General features: G+C 37.1%; 1 protein-coding gene across 1 annotated transcript; it reads right to left on the reverse strand.

Moving 5' to 3' along the window:
* Positions 1–9,030: 9,030 nt before the first annotated feature.
* LOC133072532 (olfactory receptor 5G3-like) lies at positions 9,031–9,966 on the reverse strand. Its single transcript, XM_061165928.1, has one exon. The coding sequence runs from the start codon at positions 9,841–9,843 to the stop codon at positions 9,031–9,033; it is 813 nt and encodes a 270-aa protein (XP_061021911.1). The 5' UTR covers positions 9,844–9,966.
* Between the last annotated feature and the right edge of the window lie 7,782 nt (positions 9,967–17,748).

The raw sequence follows: 17,748 nt of genomic DNA on the forward strand, positions 1-17,748 counted from the left end.
TCTCACCCTAGATAAAGGTTGTAAGAAATATAACTTCCTTGCTAATTGCTTCAGATTCTGGAAAAAATAAAGCCAGTGTGTCGTCTAAAAGATAACTTCTGAAGTGTAAGAAGGAATGCAAGCTCAGACAAATGAAGTTGGCTTTCGAACAGTGTTCAAAGTCCTCGGCAGTGTCTACTCTGTGATGCTTTCTCCAAAACACCTATATTCCTCATATTATTAATGCACATGCTGATTACTTTATCAAACTCCATTCTCTTTTCAGCCTATAAGAGGGACTAGTTCTTAAACATTCAATAGGTGCTGTAATCAATTGTGACTTATCAGAATCTGGGAGAGAAAAATAAAATTTTAAGCAGGAAAAGAACACACCTAGGCATTTATCCCCATAAAAACTGATGTTGACAGAAAAACCTGGACAACTGTATTCATAGAAACATTATTCATAATGGCCAAACACTTGAAATAACAAAAACAATTGAGCAAACTGTGGTATAGCCATACCACAGAATACAATTCAGTAATAAAGAGGAGCAAAATATGATATATGCAACAATCTGGCTGAGTGTCAAGAGCGGAGTTGTTAAAAAAAAAAAAAATCTCAAAAGGTCACATACTCTATGATTCCATTTATAAAACATACTCAGATGGCAGAATTTTAGAGATGGAGAAGAGGTTGCCTGGGATTAAGAATGTTGGGGAGGAGGGTGGTGGCATTATTATAAAAGGATAACACACAGATCTTTGTGGAGATGGAATAGTTTTGTATCCTGATTGTGCTGGTGGTTAAACAAATCTACATGAGTGCTAAAACAATACAGAACTACACACATAACAAACCAATGTCCATTTCCTGCTGTTTTATGTTGTCTAGAGCAGTGAACTGGGGTCAAACTGAGGGAAACGTACAGGAGAATTCTCTGTGCTATCTTTGAAGCTTCTTGTGAATATTTATTTCAAAATAAAAAGGCTTTAGAAAAAAATGAATAGAAAGTTAAAGGAAGGGGAAGTGAGTATAGACCCAAAAAGAAAAAGAAAAACTGAAGAAGGGAGATACACATCTTGGACATGGAAATAATCATGGTGATTCCAGCAAAACAATCACACAGAAATATTAAGTGGAGTGTGTGCAGGAGATGTGTTGGCAGAAAACGAATGCCATTGCTCCCTGATAAGACATCTTTAAAAATATTGTGCTTAACAGGAAGTTAATGAAATAAAAGAAACAGACCTCCTGTGGTCTCAGAGGCAACGGAGCTCAGTAAAAAAAGACCTGGAGGGGAGGGATTTCAGATTAGTCAAAAAAAATCATACCTAACTAGTGAAATGTTTCAAGAATTCAGTATTTTGTAAATACAGAGCTCATTTCAGGTCATTTATACTCATGTTTGCTTTCACTCAAAGAGGGAAACAAAGCATTTTAAGTATCAAAATAAATTAAGGTCACAAAAAAATTCTGTGAAGATGCAACTAGAATATGCTCATCTATGATCTCAACCAACTCAAATTATTATGTGAAAACAAGTTTCTGACTGTCAAAATGCATAGCACTTTATTTTTCCCAGTCTTGCCCAAATAAAATATTCCAGTTCAGAAAATTCATGATCTTTGGACATGAGTAGCATAAGTTCAAGTTAGCTGATTCAGAGATTTGTTTTCTACATATAATTTTCCAGTATATGTAATGTGAAGACATTAAGACCCAGAGAAACCAACCAAGGTCTCATCATTCTAACATTCTTGAGACCATATGTCTTAAAGCACATTCAGCATCTCTATGCCAAATACAAAATTCAAACAAAGTGTACATTCAAGTGAGGTCATTTAAACCAAAAGACAAAGATGAAACACTCTAATTCTACCAAATTATCCCTCATAATGAGCTTAAAGATAATGCTTTCCTACGCTTCTAAACTCATCTTCCATACCTGGCTTCCTGATAGCAATTTGGCAAATTTCATTAAAAAAAAAAGAAAAGAAAAGATAAAAAGCCCTACTGTGACAACCTAGAGGGGTGGAATGGGGTGGGAGGAAGGTTCAAAAGGGAGGGGACATATGTATACCTATGGCTGATTCAGGTTGATATATGACAGAAAACAACAGAAAGTTGTAAAGCAACTATCCTCCAACTAAAAAGAAATAAATTAAAACAGACATGATGAAAACTATTTAGTTATGTCAAAATGAATTATGAAATTAACATTCCCTCATATGAAAATGAATTACTCTACAAATGTAGACATGCCATTTTTCTCCCAGCTTCTTCATGTTAACTAGGAGGATAGATAATATACTGATACCATCTTGAAACTTGGACCTTCTTAACAGTACTTTAATGAATTCATTGACTCAATTCTGTACAACCTTCACCAGAGCATTTTCTAAAGAGATGTTGTATAAGTTAGCAATAGCTCCCACAAGGAATTGGAAGCTCAGGAGATGAGGCCTATAGAGAAGAAATTAAAGTTATTTTATAAGAAAATAATTTTGGGACTTTGAATCAAATGTACTTGCACAAATTAAAACTACATCTCCATTTGGAACCACCTGTCCCCTTTGAAATTCCAATTCTGAACCTTCAACTATCACATAATTATCACCGGCCTTTGACATTGTGCAGTTTGAGAATGTAAGATAAAGTCCTGCTTCAGAGAGATTACAATCAGAAGGGGAGTCTGGGTCCACAGCAGCACTAGGGACCCAAAACTGTTTCGTGAGGTAAACTAGAAGAGTGGGATCATTGTAACTGAAGTTTTGGAAATAGTCTCTTGGACATAAACAATCTCAGAAGGTGGTTAAGGTATAGGTAAGTGAAAATAAGGTGGACTGATGGTATCTATATAGCAGTGGAGTACTAAAATTTGGACAACATCTTTGAAAGACAAAATTAGTACACACTATATATATATGAAAATTTCAAAAATAAGAAAAATAGGATTGGACTCAAACTTCAAAACATTTTAACATTAGGTTAAAAATTCTAACTCTACTCAATGAAGAATCTTTCAAGGTGTTACAGAAAACAGATAATGTCTATTCACATAAACATTACCCCAAGACATTCATCTTGTCACAAGAGATGCATACTAGGCATCCTTCAAGAGAACACACTGGTCGTAGCAAACACCTTCTTCCAACAATACAAGAAGAGACTCTACATATGGACATCACCAGATGGTCCATACCAAAATTAGACTGATTTATTCTTTGCAGCCAAAGATGGAGAAGCTCTATACAGTCAGCAAAAACAAGACTGGGACTGTAGCTCAGATCAAGAACTCATTACTGCCAAATACAAACTTAAATTGAAGAAAGTAGAGAAAACCACTAGACCATTCAGGTATGACTTAAATCAAATCCCTTATGATTATACAGGGGAAGTGAGAAATAGATTTAAAAGACCACATCTGATAGACAGAGTGCCTGAAGAACTATAGATAGAAGTTCGTGACGCTACACAGGAGACAGGGAGCAAGACCATCCCCAAGAAAAAGAAATGCAAAAAAGCAAAATGGCTGTCTGAGGAGGCCTTACAAATAGCTGTGAAACGAAGAGAAGCAAAAGGCAAAGGAGAAAAGGAAAGATATTCCCATTTGAATGCAGAGCTCCAAAGAATAGCAAGCAGAGATAAGAAAGCTTTCTTCAGTGATCAACGCAAAGAAATAGAGGAAAAAACTACAATGGGGAAGACTGGAAATCTCTTCAAGAATATTAGAGGTACCAAGGGAATATTTCATGCAAAGATGGGCTCAATAAAGGACAGAAATTGTATGGGCCTAACAGAAGCATAAGATATTAAGAAGAGGTGGCAAGAATACACAGAAGAACTGTACAAAAAAGATCTTCATGACCCAGATAATCACAATGGTGTGATCACTCACCTAGAGCCAGACATCCTGAAATGTGAAGTTAAGTGGACCTTAGGAAGCATCACTACAAACAAAGATAGTGGATGTGATGGAATTCCAGTTGAGCTATTTCAAATCCTAAAAGATGATGCTGTAAAAGTGTTGCACTCAATATGCCAGCAAATTTGGAAAACTCAGCAGGGGCTACAGGACTGGAAAAGGCCAGTTTCATTCCAACCCCAAAGAAAGGCAACGCCAAGGAATGCTCAAGTTACTGCACAATTGCACTCATCTCACATGCTAGTAAAGTAATGCTCAAAATTCTCCAAGCCAGCCTTCAACAATATGAGAACTGTGAACTTCCAGATGTTCAAGTTGATTTTAGAAAGGCAGCGGAACCAGAGCTCAAATTGCTAACATCTCTTGGATCACCAGAAAAGCAACAGAGTTCCAGAAAAACATCTATTTCTGATTTATTGACTATGCCAAAGGCTTTCACTTTGTGGATCACAACAAACTGTGGAAAATTCTTAAAGAGATGGGAATACCAGACCACCTGACCTGCCTCCTGAGAAACCAGTATGCATGTCAGGAAGCAACAGTTAGAACTGGACATGGAACAACAGCCTGGTTCCAAATCAGGAAAGAGTCTGTCAAGGCTATAAATTGTCATCCTGCTTATTTAATTTATATGCAGAGTAAATCATGAGAAATGCTGGACTGGATGAAGCACAAGCTGGAATCAAGATTGCCGGGAGAAATGGCAATAACCTCAAAATTGCAAATGACTCCACCCTTATGGAAGAAAGTGAAGAACTAAAGAGCCTCTTGATGAAAGTGAAAGAGCAAAGTGAAAAAGTTGGCTTGAAACACAACATTCAGAAAACTAAGATCACAGCATCTGGTCCCATCACTTCATGGCAAATAGATGGAGAAACAATATAAACAATGATAGACTTTCTTTTTGAGGTCTCCAAAATCACTGCAGATGGTGACTGCAGCCATGAAATTAAAAGACGGTTGCTCCTTGGGTGAAAAGTATTGACCAACCTAGACAGCATATTAAAAAGCAGAGACATTACTTTGCCAACAAAGGTCCATCTAGTCAAAGCTATGGTTTTTCCAGTAGTCATGTATGGATGTGAGAGCTGGACTATAAAGAAAGTTGAGCACTGAAGAATTGATGCTTTTGAACTGTGGTGTTGGAGAAGACTCTTGAGAGTCCCTTGGACTACAAGGAGATCCAACCAGTCCATCCTAAAGGAGATCAGTCCTGAGTGTTCATTGGAAGGACTGTTGCTGAAGCTGAAACTCTAATCATTTGGCCACCTGATGTGAAAAAAATGGACTCATTTGAAAAGACTGTGATGCTTGGAAGATTGAGGGCAGGAGGAGAAGGGGATGACAGAGGATGAGATGGTTGGATGGCATCACCGACTCAATGGACATGAGTTTGTGTAACCCCAGGACTTGGTGATGGACAGGGAGGCCTGGCGTGCTTCAGTCCATGGGGTCACAAAGAGTTGGACACGACTGAGCGACAGAACAACAACAGGGAAAATCCCCAGTTGAGGAATGGGCTCCCAGAGACCACTTGCCAATATACTTTTTATTATTATTATTATTAGTTGGAGGCTAATTACTTCACATTTCAGTGGGTTTTGTCATACATTGATATGAATCAGCCATAGATTTACACGTATTCCCCATCCCGATCCCCCCTCCCACCTCCCTCTCCACCCGATTCCTCTGGGTCTTCCCAGTGCACCAGGCCCGAGCACTTGTCTCATGCATCCCACCTGGGCTGGTGATCTGTTTCATCATAGATAATATACATGCTGTTCTTTCAAAACATCCCACCCTCACCTTCTCCCACAGAGTTCAAAAGTCTGTTCTGTATTTCTGTGTCTCTTTTTCTGTTTTGCATATAGGGTTATCGTTACCATCTTTCTAAATTCCATATATATGTGTTAGTATGCTGTAATGTTCTTTATCTTTCTGGCTTACTTCACTCTGTATAATGGGCTCCAGTTTCATCCATCTCATTAGGACTGATTCAAATGAATTCTTTTTAACGGCTGAGTAATATCCATGGTGCATATGTACCACAGCTTCCTTATCCATTCATCTGCTGATGGGCATCTAGTATATAATATAGTCATGCTAAGTTGCTTCAGCCGTGTCTGACTCTTTGCAACACTATGGAGTTGCAGTCCACCAGGTTCCTCTGTCCATGGGAATCTCCAGGCAGGAATAATGGAGTGAGAAGCCATGCCCTCTCCCAGGGGATGTTCCTGATCCAGGATCAAACATGCATCTCTTGTGTCTCCTGTGTTGACATGCAGGTTCTTTATTACTAGCACCACCTGGGAAGCTGTTAGGGGTCAAAACTTATTTTCAAATATATCACAGCACTTGGTTCTTCTAGGAGAAACCAGTTAATCAAAGCCTAACCTGACAGGGTATTATTAGAGTTTAACTGACCTGTGGGAAGAGAGAGGGCCAACTTTATCTTCCTCTGAACTTCCACATGGGGGAAGTGAAATACCCAACTCCAGCCCACTCTAACCTTCTTATGCCAACTTATGGGGGGTGAGGAGACCCTGTGAAACAATTGTGAAGTTTACAATTCAGATACCTCAGTTCACTAAAAGACTGAGACCTAATCATAGGACATAGAACACGTCTCTTCCCCTCACACCTCACATCACAGTTACTAGAGACCCATTTACAGCAACTCCTTTTACTCAGCACACCATGTCTGGCTATCAAGAAAAAATTACAAGGCATAGAGAAAGGCAAAAAATACAACTGGACAAGACAGAGCAAAGGTCAGAACCAGAACTGGCAGGGATATAGGAGTGATAAGACCAGGAATTTAAATCGGCTCCGATTAAAATGCTAGAGATAAATACACTGTGACAAAAAAAAAAAAAAAAATCTTTGATGAGATGATTAGTAGACTGGATGTGGCTGAGGAAAGCATCAGTGTACTTGAGAATGCAATAGAAACTTCAGAAACTGAAAACAAGAGTGAATGAGGACTGAAAAAAAAAAGAAGAATGTCTAAGGACTGTGGAATAACACAAAAGGTGTAACATATGCACAATGGTAATATCTAGAGAAGTATTTCAAACAAAATGACTAGGAATTTCCCCACTAATATTAGACACCAAACCACAGATCCAGGGAACTCAGAGAACACAAAGTGGGATAAATGCCAAAAATGAATAATAACTATACTTAAAATTTTCAAACTATGAAAATCAATAGTAAAGAAAAAATCTGGAAAGAAGCCAGGGGCAAAAACTATCACCTACAGAGAAACAAAAGTAGGGATTACATCAGAGTTCTTCTGAGAAACTATACCTTATGAAAATTAATCACCTCCTCCCAGGTATCAGCATTGCCAATCAGGTGATTTCAGTGTGTGGATGCCATAATTGACATATAATTTCCCTGCTACTGATGTTGAGACTCACTCTTTAAAAAAAAAAAAAAAATGGGAACCGCTTACAGACTTATAGCGTGAACAAAAATGCAGCTCCAACTGAATTTCTGCCACTTCCTAACGTGAAGAATCAGCTACAAACATTTCTCACTAATAAAAGCAAAGCAAAATAAAAATTATCTTAACAAGCAACACGTTACACTTATAAAGTCTGAAGGAAAAGAATATGATGCTGTAAGGGAAAAATACAGAATGGCTCAAATGAGTTTGGAGAGTTAGGGTTACTCTCGGAATGAAAGTCACATTAGCCAGTATTTTTAAAAAGTAGTTATCCATGTAAATATGGTACAAAAAGTATTCTAGACAGAAAATACATTAGGATTTCAGGACAGCAACAGCTAGAGCTAGAGAATACAGTTGGTTTTGAATATATTTGCATATACTTGGGGAAGGAACACAGAGGCATTGAGAAAATTTATAATTATCATTTGTTTCCTATTGTTCTTCTTTCAATCTGCTTTCAAAAGATGTTGCATCATAAATATTTAAGAAAAAATTAAACAGACAGGAAATACTTCAGGTGTCATATTAGGAAATGGAAATCTCAAAAGGTAATGTGATTTGTGATATGCTATATAACAAAGACACAGAACAGATGGATTTAAGGCAAAATTTGATGGAAAAGAAGCTGTTGATCTTTCTAGATAAAACCAGGAAAAATGTATGTTTCCCCTTGTCACACCTAAGTCCAAGTTTTAACAATTCTTTTTTTTAAATATTTGTTTTATATTGGAGTATGTTTGATTAACAATGTTCTGTTAATTTCAGGTGTACTACAAAGTGATTCAGTTATACACATATGTATATCTATTCCTTTTCAAATTCTTTTCCCATTTAGGCTATTACAGAATATTGAGCAGAGTTTCCTCTGCTATACAGAGGTCTTTGACGGTAACCCTTTTAAACTATATGTTAAATGTAGTAGTGTGTATTGGTCAATTCCAAACCCCCAAGTTATTCCTTGCCCCACCTACCTTTCCTCTTTGGTAACCATAAGTTTGTTTTCTAGGACTGTGAGTATGTTTTTGTTTTGTAATTAAGTTTATTTGTATCATTTTTTTTACATTGTGCATATAAGTGATATCCTATGGTATTTGTCTTTCTCTCTTTGACTGACTACACTTACTATGATAATTTCCAGGGTTAGTAAAATGATGTTGAAAATTTTTACAAGACTGACAATTAGTGATGATAGTTTTATATCTGGATAAATTTAAGATAATATTTTGTACGCCATTCAAATTTCATATTTGCATTGTCATGTGTTCTACAACTGTTCACTCACTTTCCATTGCTCAGCTTTTACCAAGGTCCATGAAACCTTTATTAATGAACTCTGGTGAACTTTCCCGTATACCATTTGATTTTCTGGGGAAGATTAGATTGTTTTCCCACATATAAGAATGCATAAATGTTCTTCTGGAATATGTTACATTTATACCATATATATATTATATATATATATATACATTATATATATATATATAATATTTTGTATTCCCTATTATTTTACAAAGGAGAATGCTGAAGAAAAAACAATATAAGCAGTAGTTCCAGTATATACAACTGTCAGACCTAGGGATTAAAAAGAGTCTATTTCTTAGTCCAGTATTCTTTTAACCACACGTAATCAAATCAACATCTTTGGTGCAGCACAATTAGAATTCTGTTTTATCCACCTTTAAAAATAGTTTTCCTTTCAAACCTCCTGCTGAATGAATTCTTCACCTCTTTGTTCCTCAAGCTGTAGATAAGAGGGTTCACCATGGGAGTTAATACCATGTAAAAGAGGGAAATCACTTTACTGATATCTAGAGAGGAACTTGAGCTAGGTCGAACATAAATGAAGAAAAGAGTCCCATACAGGATGGAGACAACCGCCAGTTGAGAAGAACAAGTAGAGAAAGCTTTCCTCCTCCCATTGGCAGTCTGGATCCTCAGGATGGCCACCAGGATGCAAACATAGGAGATCATGATGATCAGGCCAATGAGCACTCCTATTGCTCCAGCCAAGGTGAAAAGTATACATTTAATCACTGAGGTGTCTGTGCACACTAGGGAAAGCAGTGGTGAAATGTCACAGAAAAAGTGATTGATAACATTTGGACCACAGAAGGGTAAGCGAAATGTCAGTGTGGTGTGGGTCATAGAGCTTACAAGAGCCACAGCATAAGGGCCTATACCCAGCTGCACACAGACCCTCTGGGACATAATGAGTGTGTACAACAAGGGCTTGCAGATGGCCGCATACCGATCATAGGCCATGGAAGCCAGCAGGAAACATTCACTTGCCACAAAAAAACCAAGGACCCACATCTGTGCAGCACAACCCATGAAAGAGATGCCCTTTCTCTCCACAAAGATATCACACAGCATCTTGGGGGCAACAGAAGAAGAGGAACACAAGTCTACAAAGGACAAGTGGCTAAGAAAAAAGTACATAGGAGTGTGGAGTCTGGGATCAATCCCTATGAGAGTGATCATCCCCAAGTTACTCCCTAGTGTGATAAGATAGACAAAAAGAAGGATGACAAATAGGGCAATCTGCTGATAGAGATGATCTGTGAGGCCCAAGAGAAGAAATTCAGTCACTGCTGTCTGATTCTTATTTTCCTTTGGTCATTTGTAACCTATATAAGAAATAAAAAATACATGGCATTTTTTAAAATCAATAAGCACATATAAAAGTCTTTTAAACTAATTATAGTTGGGTTTTTTTTTTTTTTTTCTTTTAATCTATATACGTGGCAGTTACAGAAATAGTGTTAGACTGGTTGACAATGTGTCTAGGGACTAGACCTTGTCACTTGGGCACACATCCCATAAACTTGGGCAAGTTTATACTTGATCTTCTTGGAGTCAGCACTCTCTGCCTTTAACAGTCTAACTGCAATATCAAAAACTCCTGTGGGTTCTAAAATTGTATTTGATATGAGATTCAGTCTTTGTATTTCATCTTTATTGCTTGATAGGATAAGAACACCCCCTAAGAATACAGTTACCAGTGATATTGTAAGACACAAAAGAAAATTTAGATCTTGATAACAGACATTGGGATGAGCTAAGTAGAACAGAAATAAAAAACACTTTCAGTTCTTCTACTGATGGAATGAATAGTATCATTCGGATATTATGAAGACAACGTTCACATCTGTGTATATTAATCTATCCCCTTATGAAAAGAAAGTATTAGAAAGGTAAATGTATACAAATGCCAGAGGGTTATTTAGCATGAAGAATATTATGTTGTAACACATGACAATTATATTTATGCTTATGTAGGGTTTTCTTGAAAATAGAGACTGGATTCGTTTACTCTTTGACAAGTCTGAAGATAGGAGTGGCACAAAAAGAAAAAGGATTTAAAATTGAGGTTAGCATGAAGAAAATTTCACCAACCATATAATTTGAATAATGGAACATAATGCCTTGGGAGAGACTTAGATGCCCTTCTTTCGAGATTAATTAATCTGTCAAACAGCACATAGCAACTTTTTATGAAAACTATATAAAAAGACACCTGCATTAAGCTCATCTGACTTAGTCTCTAGATGATTACTACTTATAGTTTTTATAAATGTATAAGTATATTCTGTTAACCAGAATAATAAGATTATTTCCCAAATTTTATAATATTTAAAAACTTATTTAAGATGTAGATTTTAACAGGTAATGTCTCTGTTATTAAGAAAATGTGTATAGTGTCAAATGTTTAAAATTTTTATTTAGCCACAATTTTTGCATGCGTGCATGCTAAGTCATTTCAGTCACATCCAACTCTTTACAACTCCATTGACTGTAGCTCACCAAACTCCTCTGTCTATCAGATTCTCCAGGCAAGAATACTGGAGTGGGTTGCCACTTCCTCCTCCAAGGGATCTTCCCGAACCACAGATCGAACCCGCATCTCCTATTATTCTGCTTTGGCAGGGGATTCTTTACCACTAGCACCACCTGGGAAACCCAGACACCATTTTAAGGTAAATATTATTTTTCTGACTCATCAATTGAGGAAGAGGATATCAAGCTGTTATAATTATAATAAGAAGTCCAAGGTGTGTCAGTATCGATAGCAAAGATTCTAGGGTCAAATCATGTGTATAATCAACTCACTTCCCTCTATAAGTAAAACAAAACATACCACATTTTGTAGATATAATAATTAGGATGTGGAACATGAAATGCTATGGTATAGAACAATAGCTAAAAAAAGTCTACATCTCTATTTTATTTTTATAATTTAAGAAAATATCTATGTAATTCACTTTCACAAGGCAATTGCTTATTAAATGTCAACTAATAATGTCAGTTATTATTTTTAGGAATTTAAGATTGGTTGGGAAGACAGGACTTAGAAAGAAAAGGAAAATTTACATTTCAGAGAGGTCCAAGACAAAACATGCCCTAGGATTTCAGAAGAAGGAAGGGTCACTGAAGTGAGCTGAAGTGGTTGGTGAAATTTCTCATATGAAACAATTCTGAAAGCAGAGCTTTCAGGCAATGGTTGTGGATATTTATGGACATTGTCGTGAGGGTAGGATGCCATACCTGCCACTATTCAGCATGTGAACCTGAACAGGACACATATCTGCTTCTGCAAACAAGGAGAATGATCTCTATGCACTTTCCATTTCTGGCATCTCTGACCTTAGAATTCTTCTTGGACATTATGTTATCTCTATAATGTTAAAAAAAAAAAAAAAAAAAGGGACAAGTTCAGTTTAAAAAGTCAAAAGATTAGTTGCTTAGTGCTCTGAAAAGCTGGACTAAACACCAACGACCACTCTCTTTGGAGTACTTGAGATGGTGAGTTTTATATTCCCTAAAGCCAAGTTCAGCTGAAGTCTTTCCACCATGTTTCAAATATTCTTTTTATACCCAAACTATGGAATACTCACTTCACTGAAAGAATTATTTGTTTTCCTGTTCGCTGCTTCAAAATGAATAGCAAAACCCAGGGATTTCTGGTTTCCATCATAAAGTCAGTGTGGAAGATTAATTCCCATTTTGGTAGTCAGCGTCTGCAACAAGCATGACACCCTCAACACCTGGTAAGGAAGATAAGTCTCGATGCTGATGAGTCTGCGGATCAAGAGAGACACCTTATCCTGAACACTGGCTCATGTGCAGTGCAAGTAAGGCATGCACGTTCCTGGTAGTTTTAACTGCTCTAAAGCCAGGTCTCTGAAGAATTAACCCTCAAGAGTGTACACCCGAGGGACAAAATTAAAGCACTATCATAGGATTTTGTGCCAAGGTTATTTCCAAAACAATGTCTTTTCTCAAATAGAAGATTCCTGGGGGTGGGGGGGCATGTTTTTCCCCCTTTAGATACTCTTTGTAAAAACAGGCCCTCATTTGCATCGATAGAGAGTGATGAGCTAAAAAAACTGAGCAACAACGGGGATGAGTAGTGCTCCACCTGGATCCTCAAGCCTGGGTTCAAATCCCAGCTCCATGGCTTATCCCTTTGAGCTGGTGGGGTTTTTGCTTTTTTTTTTCTTTCTTGTCTATTTTCTATTTGTTTTTAACTATCTGTGCCTCAGTATCCTTATCTATAAAATGGGGATGATGGATTGCTTGCTCACGCTGGAAGAATTAGATGTGTTATTACAGGCAAAGCACTTACAAGGTTACATGGCACATAAGCACTCATTAATGCCTAGAAGCAAAGATTCTATGTTTTATAAAAATAATTTCCTGCACGTCATGTTGTTTTGATTAGGTCTTTGATTACTTAAGAATTCCATCTTGCCTAGACTTACAAAAAAAAAAATACTATGAGAGAAACGCAGCCTTCTAGTTTTACTACATGGAAGTAAGCTTCCCTGTTGGTGCAGACAGTAATGCACCTGCCTGCCATGCAGGAAACCTGGGTTTCAGCCCTGGGCTGGAAAGAGAAGGGAAGGGAATGGCTACCCACTCCAGTATTCTTGCCTGGAGCATTTCATGGAGCCCAGTGAGCTACAGTAAACGGGTTCACAAAGAGTCGAACACAACTGAGCAACTAACACTTTCAAAGTGAATTTCATACATTTTTTTTGTTAGAAACTTCCATGTCAAATCATTAGAAATAAACCAGGTCTTTTCCTACCATATAAGCTTATGGCATTAAGATAGAAATAATAACAGAACAATTTTTCTCACTGTAATAGTGAAAGTCTAAAATTTTGTAATCTTGTCCCTTGACACCAAGTTTTGCAGTGTTAAGTAAAGACCTTTCACATTTTTGATAGAAAGCTTAAAATCAGAGAGGGGATTCTTTTTTTTTTTCATTGCAATGCTGTTTACAATAGCCAAGATAGCCAAGACATAGAAGCAATCTACATGTCCATCAGCAAATGAATGAATAAAGAAAATGTGGTACATATATATGATGGAATATTACTCAGCTATTAAAAAGGATGAAATAATGCCAATTGCAACAACATGGATTTGGAGAATCTCATAATAAGTGAAGTAAGTCAAACAAAGACTTACATGATATTGCTTATACGTGGAATCTAAAGAACATGATGTAAACGAACTGATATACAAAACAGAAACAGACCCACAGGCTTAGAAAATGAATTTATGGATACCAGGGTGAAAGGTTGGAGAGACAGATAGACTGGGAGTTTTGGATTGACATGTACACACTGCTATATTTAAAATAGATAATCAATAAGGGCTTACTGTATAGCACAGAAAACTCTGCTCAGTATTCTGTAGTAATCTAATTAAGAGTTTGAAAGTGCATGTATAAATGAATCACTTTGCTGTACGTGTGAAATTAAGACAACACTGTTAATCAACTATTGGGCATGTGCAGTCACTCAGTTGTGTCAGACTCTGTGACACCATGGCCTGGAGCCCGCCAGGCTCCTCTGTCCATGGGTTTTACAGGCAAGAATACCGGAGTGGGCTGCCATTTCCTCCTCCAGGAGATCTTACTGACCCAGGGATCAAATCCATGTCTCCTGTGTTTCCTGCTTTGGCAGGTAGATTCTTCACCACTGAGCCAGCTAGGGAGCCTGTTAATCAACTGTACTCCAATATAAAATAAAAATTGAAAATAGTGATAATAAAATGCTTAGAGAAACTTATGGTGTGAAACTTCAAACTACTGAAGGCATAACCATAACTTTGTTTTGAGGGCATAAACCAACCCATGCTTCTTCAGGGTTCTGTCACCTTCCCAGGAGAAGACCAGGCTTGGCACATAAGAAATTGGTGGTCATTAACTGCTTGCCTTTGCAATAAAATAACTCGCCCCTGAAATTTATTCTTTTTTTTTATTAAGGAATTAAGGATTTTTTAATTGAAATGTAGACTGACCTACAATATTACACTAGTTTCAGATGTATCGCGCTTCCCTGGTGGCTCAGCTGGTAAAGAATTCGCCTGCAATGCGAGAGACCTGGGCTCTATCCCTGAGTTGGGAAGATCCCCCACAGAAGGGATAGGCTACCCACTCCAGTATTTTGGCCTGGAGAATGCCATAGACTGTATAATTGATGGGGTCGCAAAGAGTCAGACAGGACTGAGAGCCTTTCACTTCCACTTTCAGATGTATGGCATAGAACATTGATATCTGCCTATATTATGAAAAATGATCACCATTAAGATACGTCTAGTAACCATCTGGTCCTGTACAAAGTTGTTACACTATTATTGACTATATTCCTTATGCTTTATATTATATCACCATGACTTTTATATAACTGGAGGTGAGTACCTCAGTCCTCTTCACCTATTTTGCCCACTCCTTTCAGCTTCTTTCCTTCTGGCACTTACCCATTTGTTCTCTGTATCTCTGAGCCTGTTTTGATATTGCTTTGGTTTGTTTGTTCATTTTATTTTTTAGATTCCATGTATAAGTGGGATCATGCAGTATTTCACCTAATATGATACCCTCTAAATCCATTCATATTGTCACAAATGGGCACTTCATCTTTTATGACTGGTAGTATTTCATCATGTGTGTATATATACATACATATTTACATGTCACATCTTCTTCATTCATCTGTTGAAAGGTATGTAAGTTACTTTCATATGCTGACTACTGTAAATAATGCTACAATAAATACCTTTTCAAATTAGAGTTTTTGTTTTCTTCAGGTAAATACCCAGAAGTGAAAATCCTGGATCGTATGACAGTTCTATTTTTAATTATTTGAAAGAATTCCATAGTGTTTCCCAAAGTACCATCTGCAGTAGTTTTCCTATCTACAATGCCACCAACAGTGCACAAGGGTTCCCTTTTATCCACATCCTTGCTAGCACTTGTTACTTGTCATCTTTTTCTCATTAGCCATTTGGATAAATGTGAGGTGATCTCTCATTGTGGTTTTGATTTTCATTTCTCTGATGAATAGTGAAGTCCAGATTTCTTAACTGAATTGATCTTTAGATTTGTAGCCAGTCTTTACAGGACCATATATGACCTCAAGTCTTAAGTGATCTGTTCTTCTTGGAGTTCTTTCTTGAATTCAAGGGGTAAATGAAGACTAAAATTTCTTAGGGCAAGCCATTCCAAAAGGATAGTTTTCTGAAATTCAAATTTTATTGGAAAGTGTTTCCCATCTCATTGTATTAGAAATTCACTGAACCATATATGTAAATAGATTGAGTTAATTCAGATTATTGAAATTATTCAGAAAAAGCAGTAGCAGATTAACTGTTATAAAAATCCAAGCTTTCACCACATTAAACATCAGTGTTTTTGTTTGTTTTATAATATATGTACAAAGTTTTGTTTAGGTTTTGTAATTGTAACAACTTATCTTAGTAACTTGTTTGACTAGTGCATTCAGCAGATTCTTGGAATGGGTTCCTGGAATCAGACCACTCACCAGACAAATGGAAATGAGAGTCCACTGCTGGTGGAATGAGGTGGTCGTAACCATTAGCATGCCCTAGCCCAGCAACTACTAAAACTCACCAGTAGCGAGTTGGGGTAGAGCACAGTTGAAAACTGTGCATTGGCTTTTGCAATTTTTTCTAACATGTGAGAACTATCGAGAGCAGTGCTAACTATTGCACAATGAGTCTGGCAACTGTGAAAATCCACTAATATGATAAACGATGAGAAAATAACGTTTAGGCCAGGTAATTTCCAACTCAAGGATATAAGAGCAAAGAAGATATTGGGTGACTGTGTTTCCTTAGACGGCATGCCTTCCACTAAAGGAATTTTAAAAAGACACCAATGGAAGGGAATCCAGTTTCATGAGAAATTCAGTGGTAGAAGGCTCTGTTATGGATCTAGACTTTTTTTTCCCCAATTATTTTTATCAGTTGGAGGTTAATTACTTTACAATATTGTAGTGGTTTTTGCCATACATTGACATGAATCAGCCATGGATTTACATGGATCTAGACTTCTTAAAGTCAGTGGAAATGATATGATTCCAGGATACTTGAATCGAGAAATTAATGTCTTTACCAAAGATACAAAGGGTGCATAAGAGGTAGTCACATTATTTTTCTATTTAATTTAGCAGTCTAGACCATCTGGAAACTGGATGACTCTAAAAGAATGCCTGTAACTGAACAACTACATGTAAAAGAATGAAATTAGAAGATTCTAAGCACCAAATACAAAAATAAACCCAAAATGAATTAAAGACTTAAGTGTAAGCCCAGATATTCTGAAACTCTGAAGATAAAAACATAAGCAGAACACTCTATGACATAAATACATAAATTGCAGCAATATTTTTTCAATCTGTCTCCTAGAGTAACAGAAATAAAAGCAAAAATAAACAAATGGGACCTAATTAAGCTTAAAAATTCTTTGCAAAGGAAATGATAAACGAAATAAAAAGTTTATGGAACGGAGGAAAATATTTGCAAATGATGTGGCTGACAGGGCATTGACTAATTCCCAAATTATACATACATCTCATACAGTTTAATGTAAAAAAAAATCAAATAACTCAATCAAAAAATTGGTGTGCATGCATGCTAAGTTGCTTCAGTCATGTCTGACTCTTTGAGACCCCATAAATTATATCCCCCCAGGCCCCTCTGTCTATGGCATTCACCAGGCAAGAAAACTATAGTGGGTTGCCATTCCCTTCTCTAGGGGATCTCCCTGACCCAGGGATTGAACCCAGGTCTCCTTTATTGCAATCAGATACTTTACCTCCTGGGCCACTAGGGAAGCCCTCCCCTCAAAAAAAAAAGGGGGAGGCAGAAAACCTGATTAGACATTTCTCCAAAGAGGACATAATAGAGCCAACAGGCATGTGAAAAAACACTCAGCATTGCAACTATAAAAGAAATGCAAATCAAACTACAATGAGGTATCACCTCATGTCAGAGTAGCAGTCATTAAAAAGCCTACAAATAATAAATGCTAGAAGGGATGTGGAGAAAAAGGGACTCTGCTGTTGGTGGTAA

Source organism: Dama dama, chromosome 1 (genome assembly GCF_033118175.1).
Source record: "Dama dama isolate Ldn47 chromosome 1, ASM3311817v1, whole genome shotgun sequence".
Lineage (NCBI taxonomy): Eukaryota > Metazoa > Chordata > Mammalia > Artiodactyla > Cervidae > Dama > Dama dama.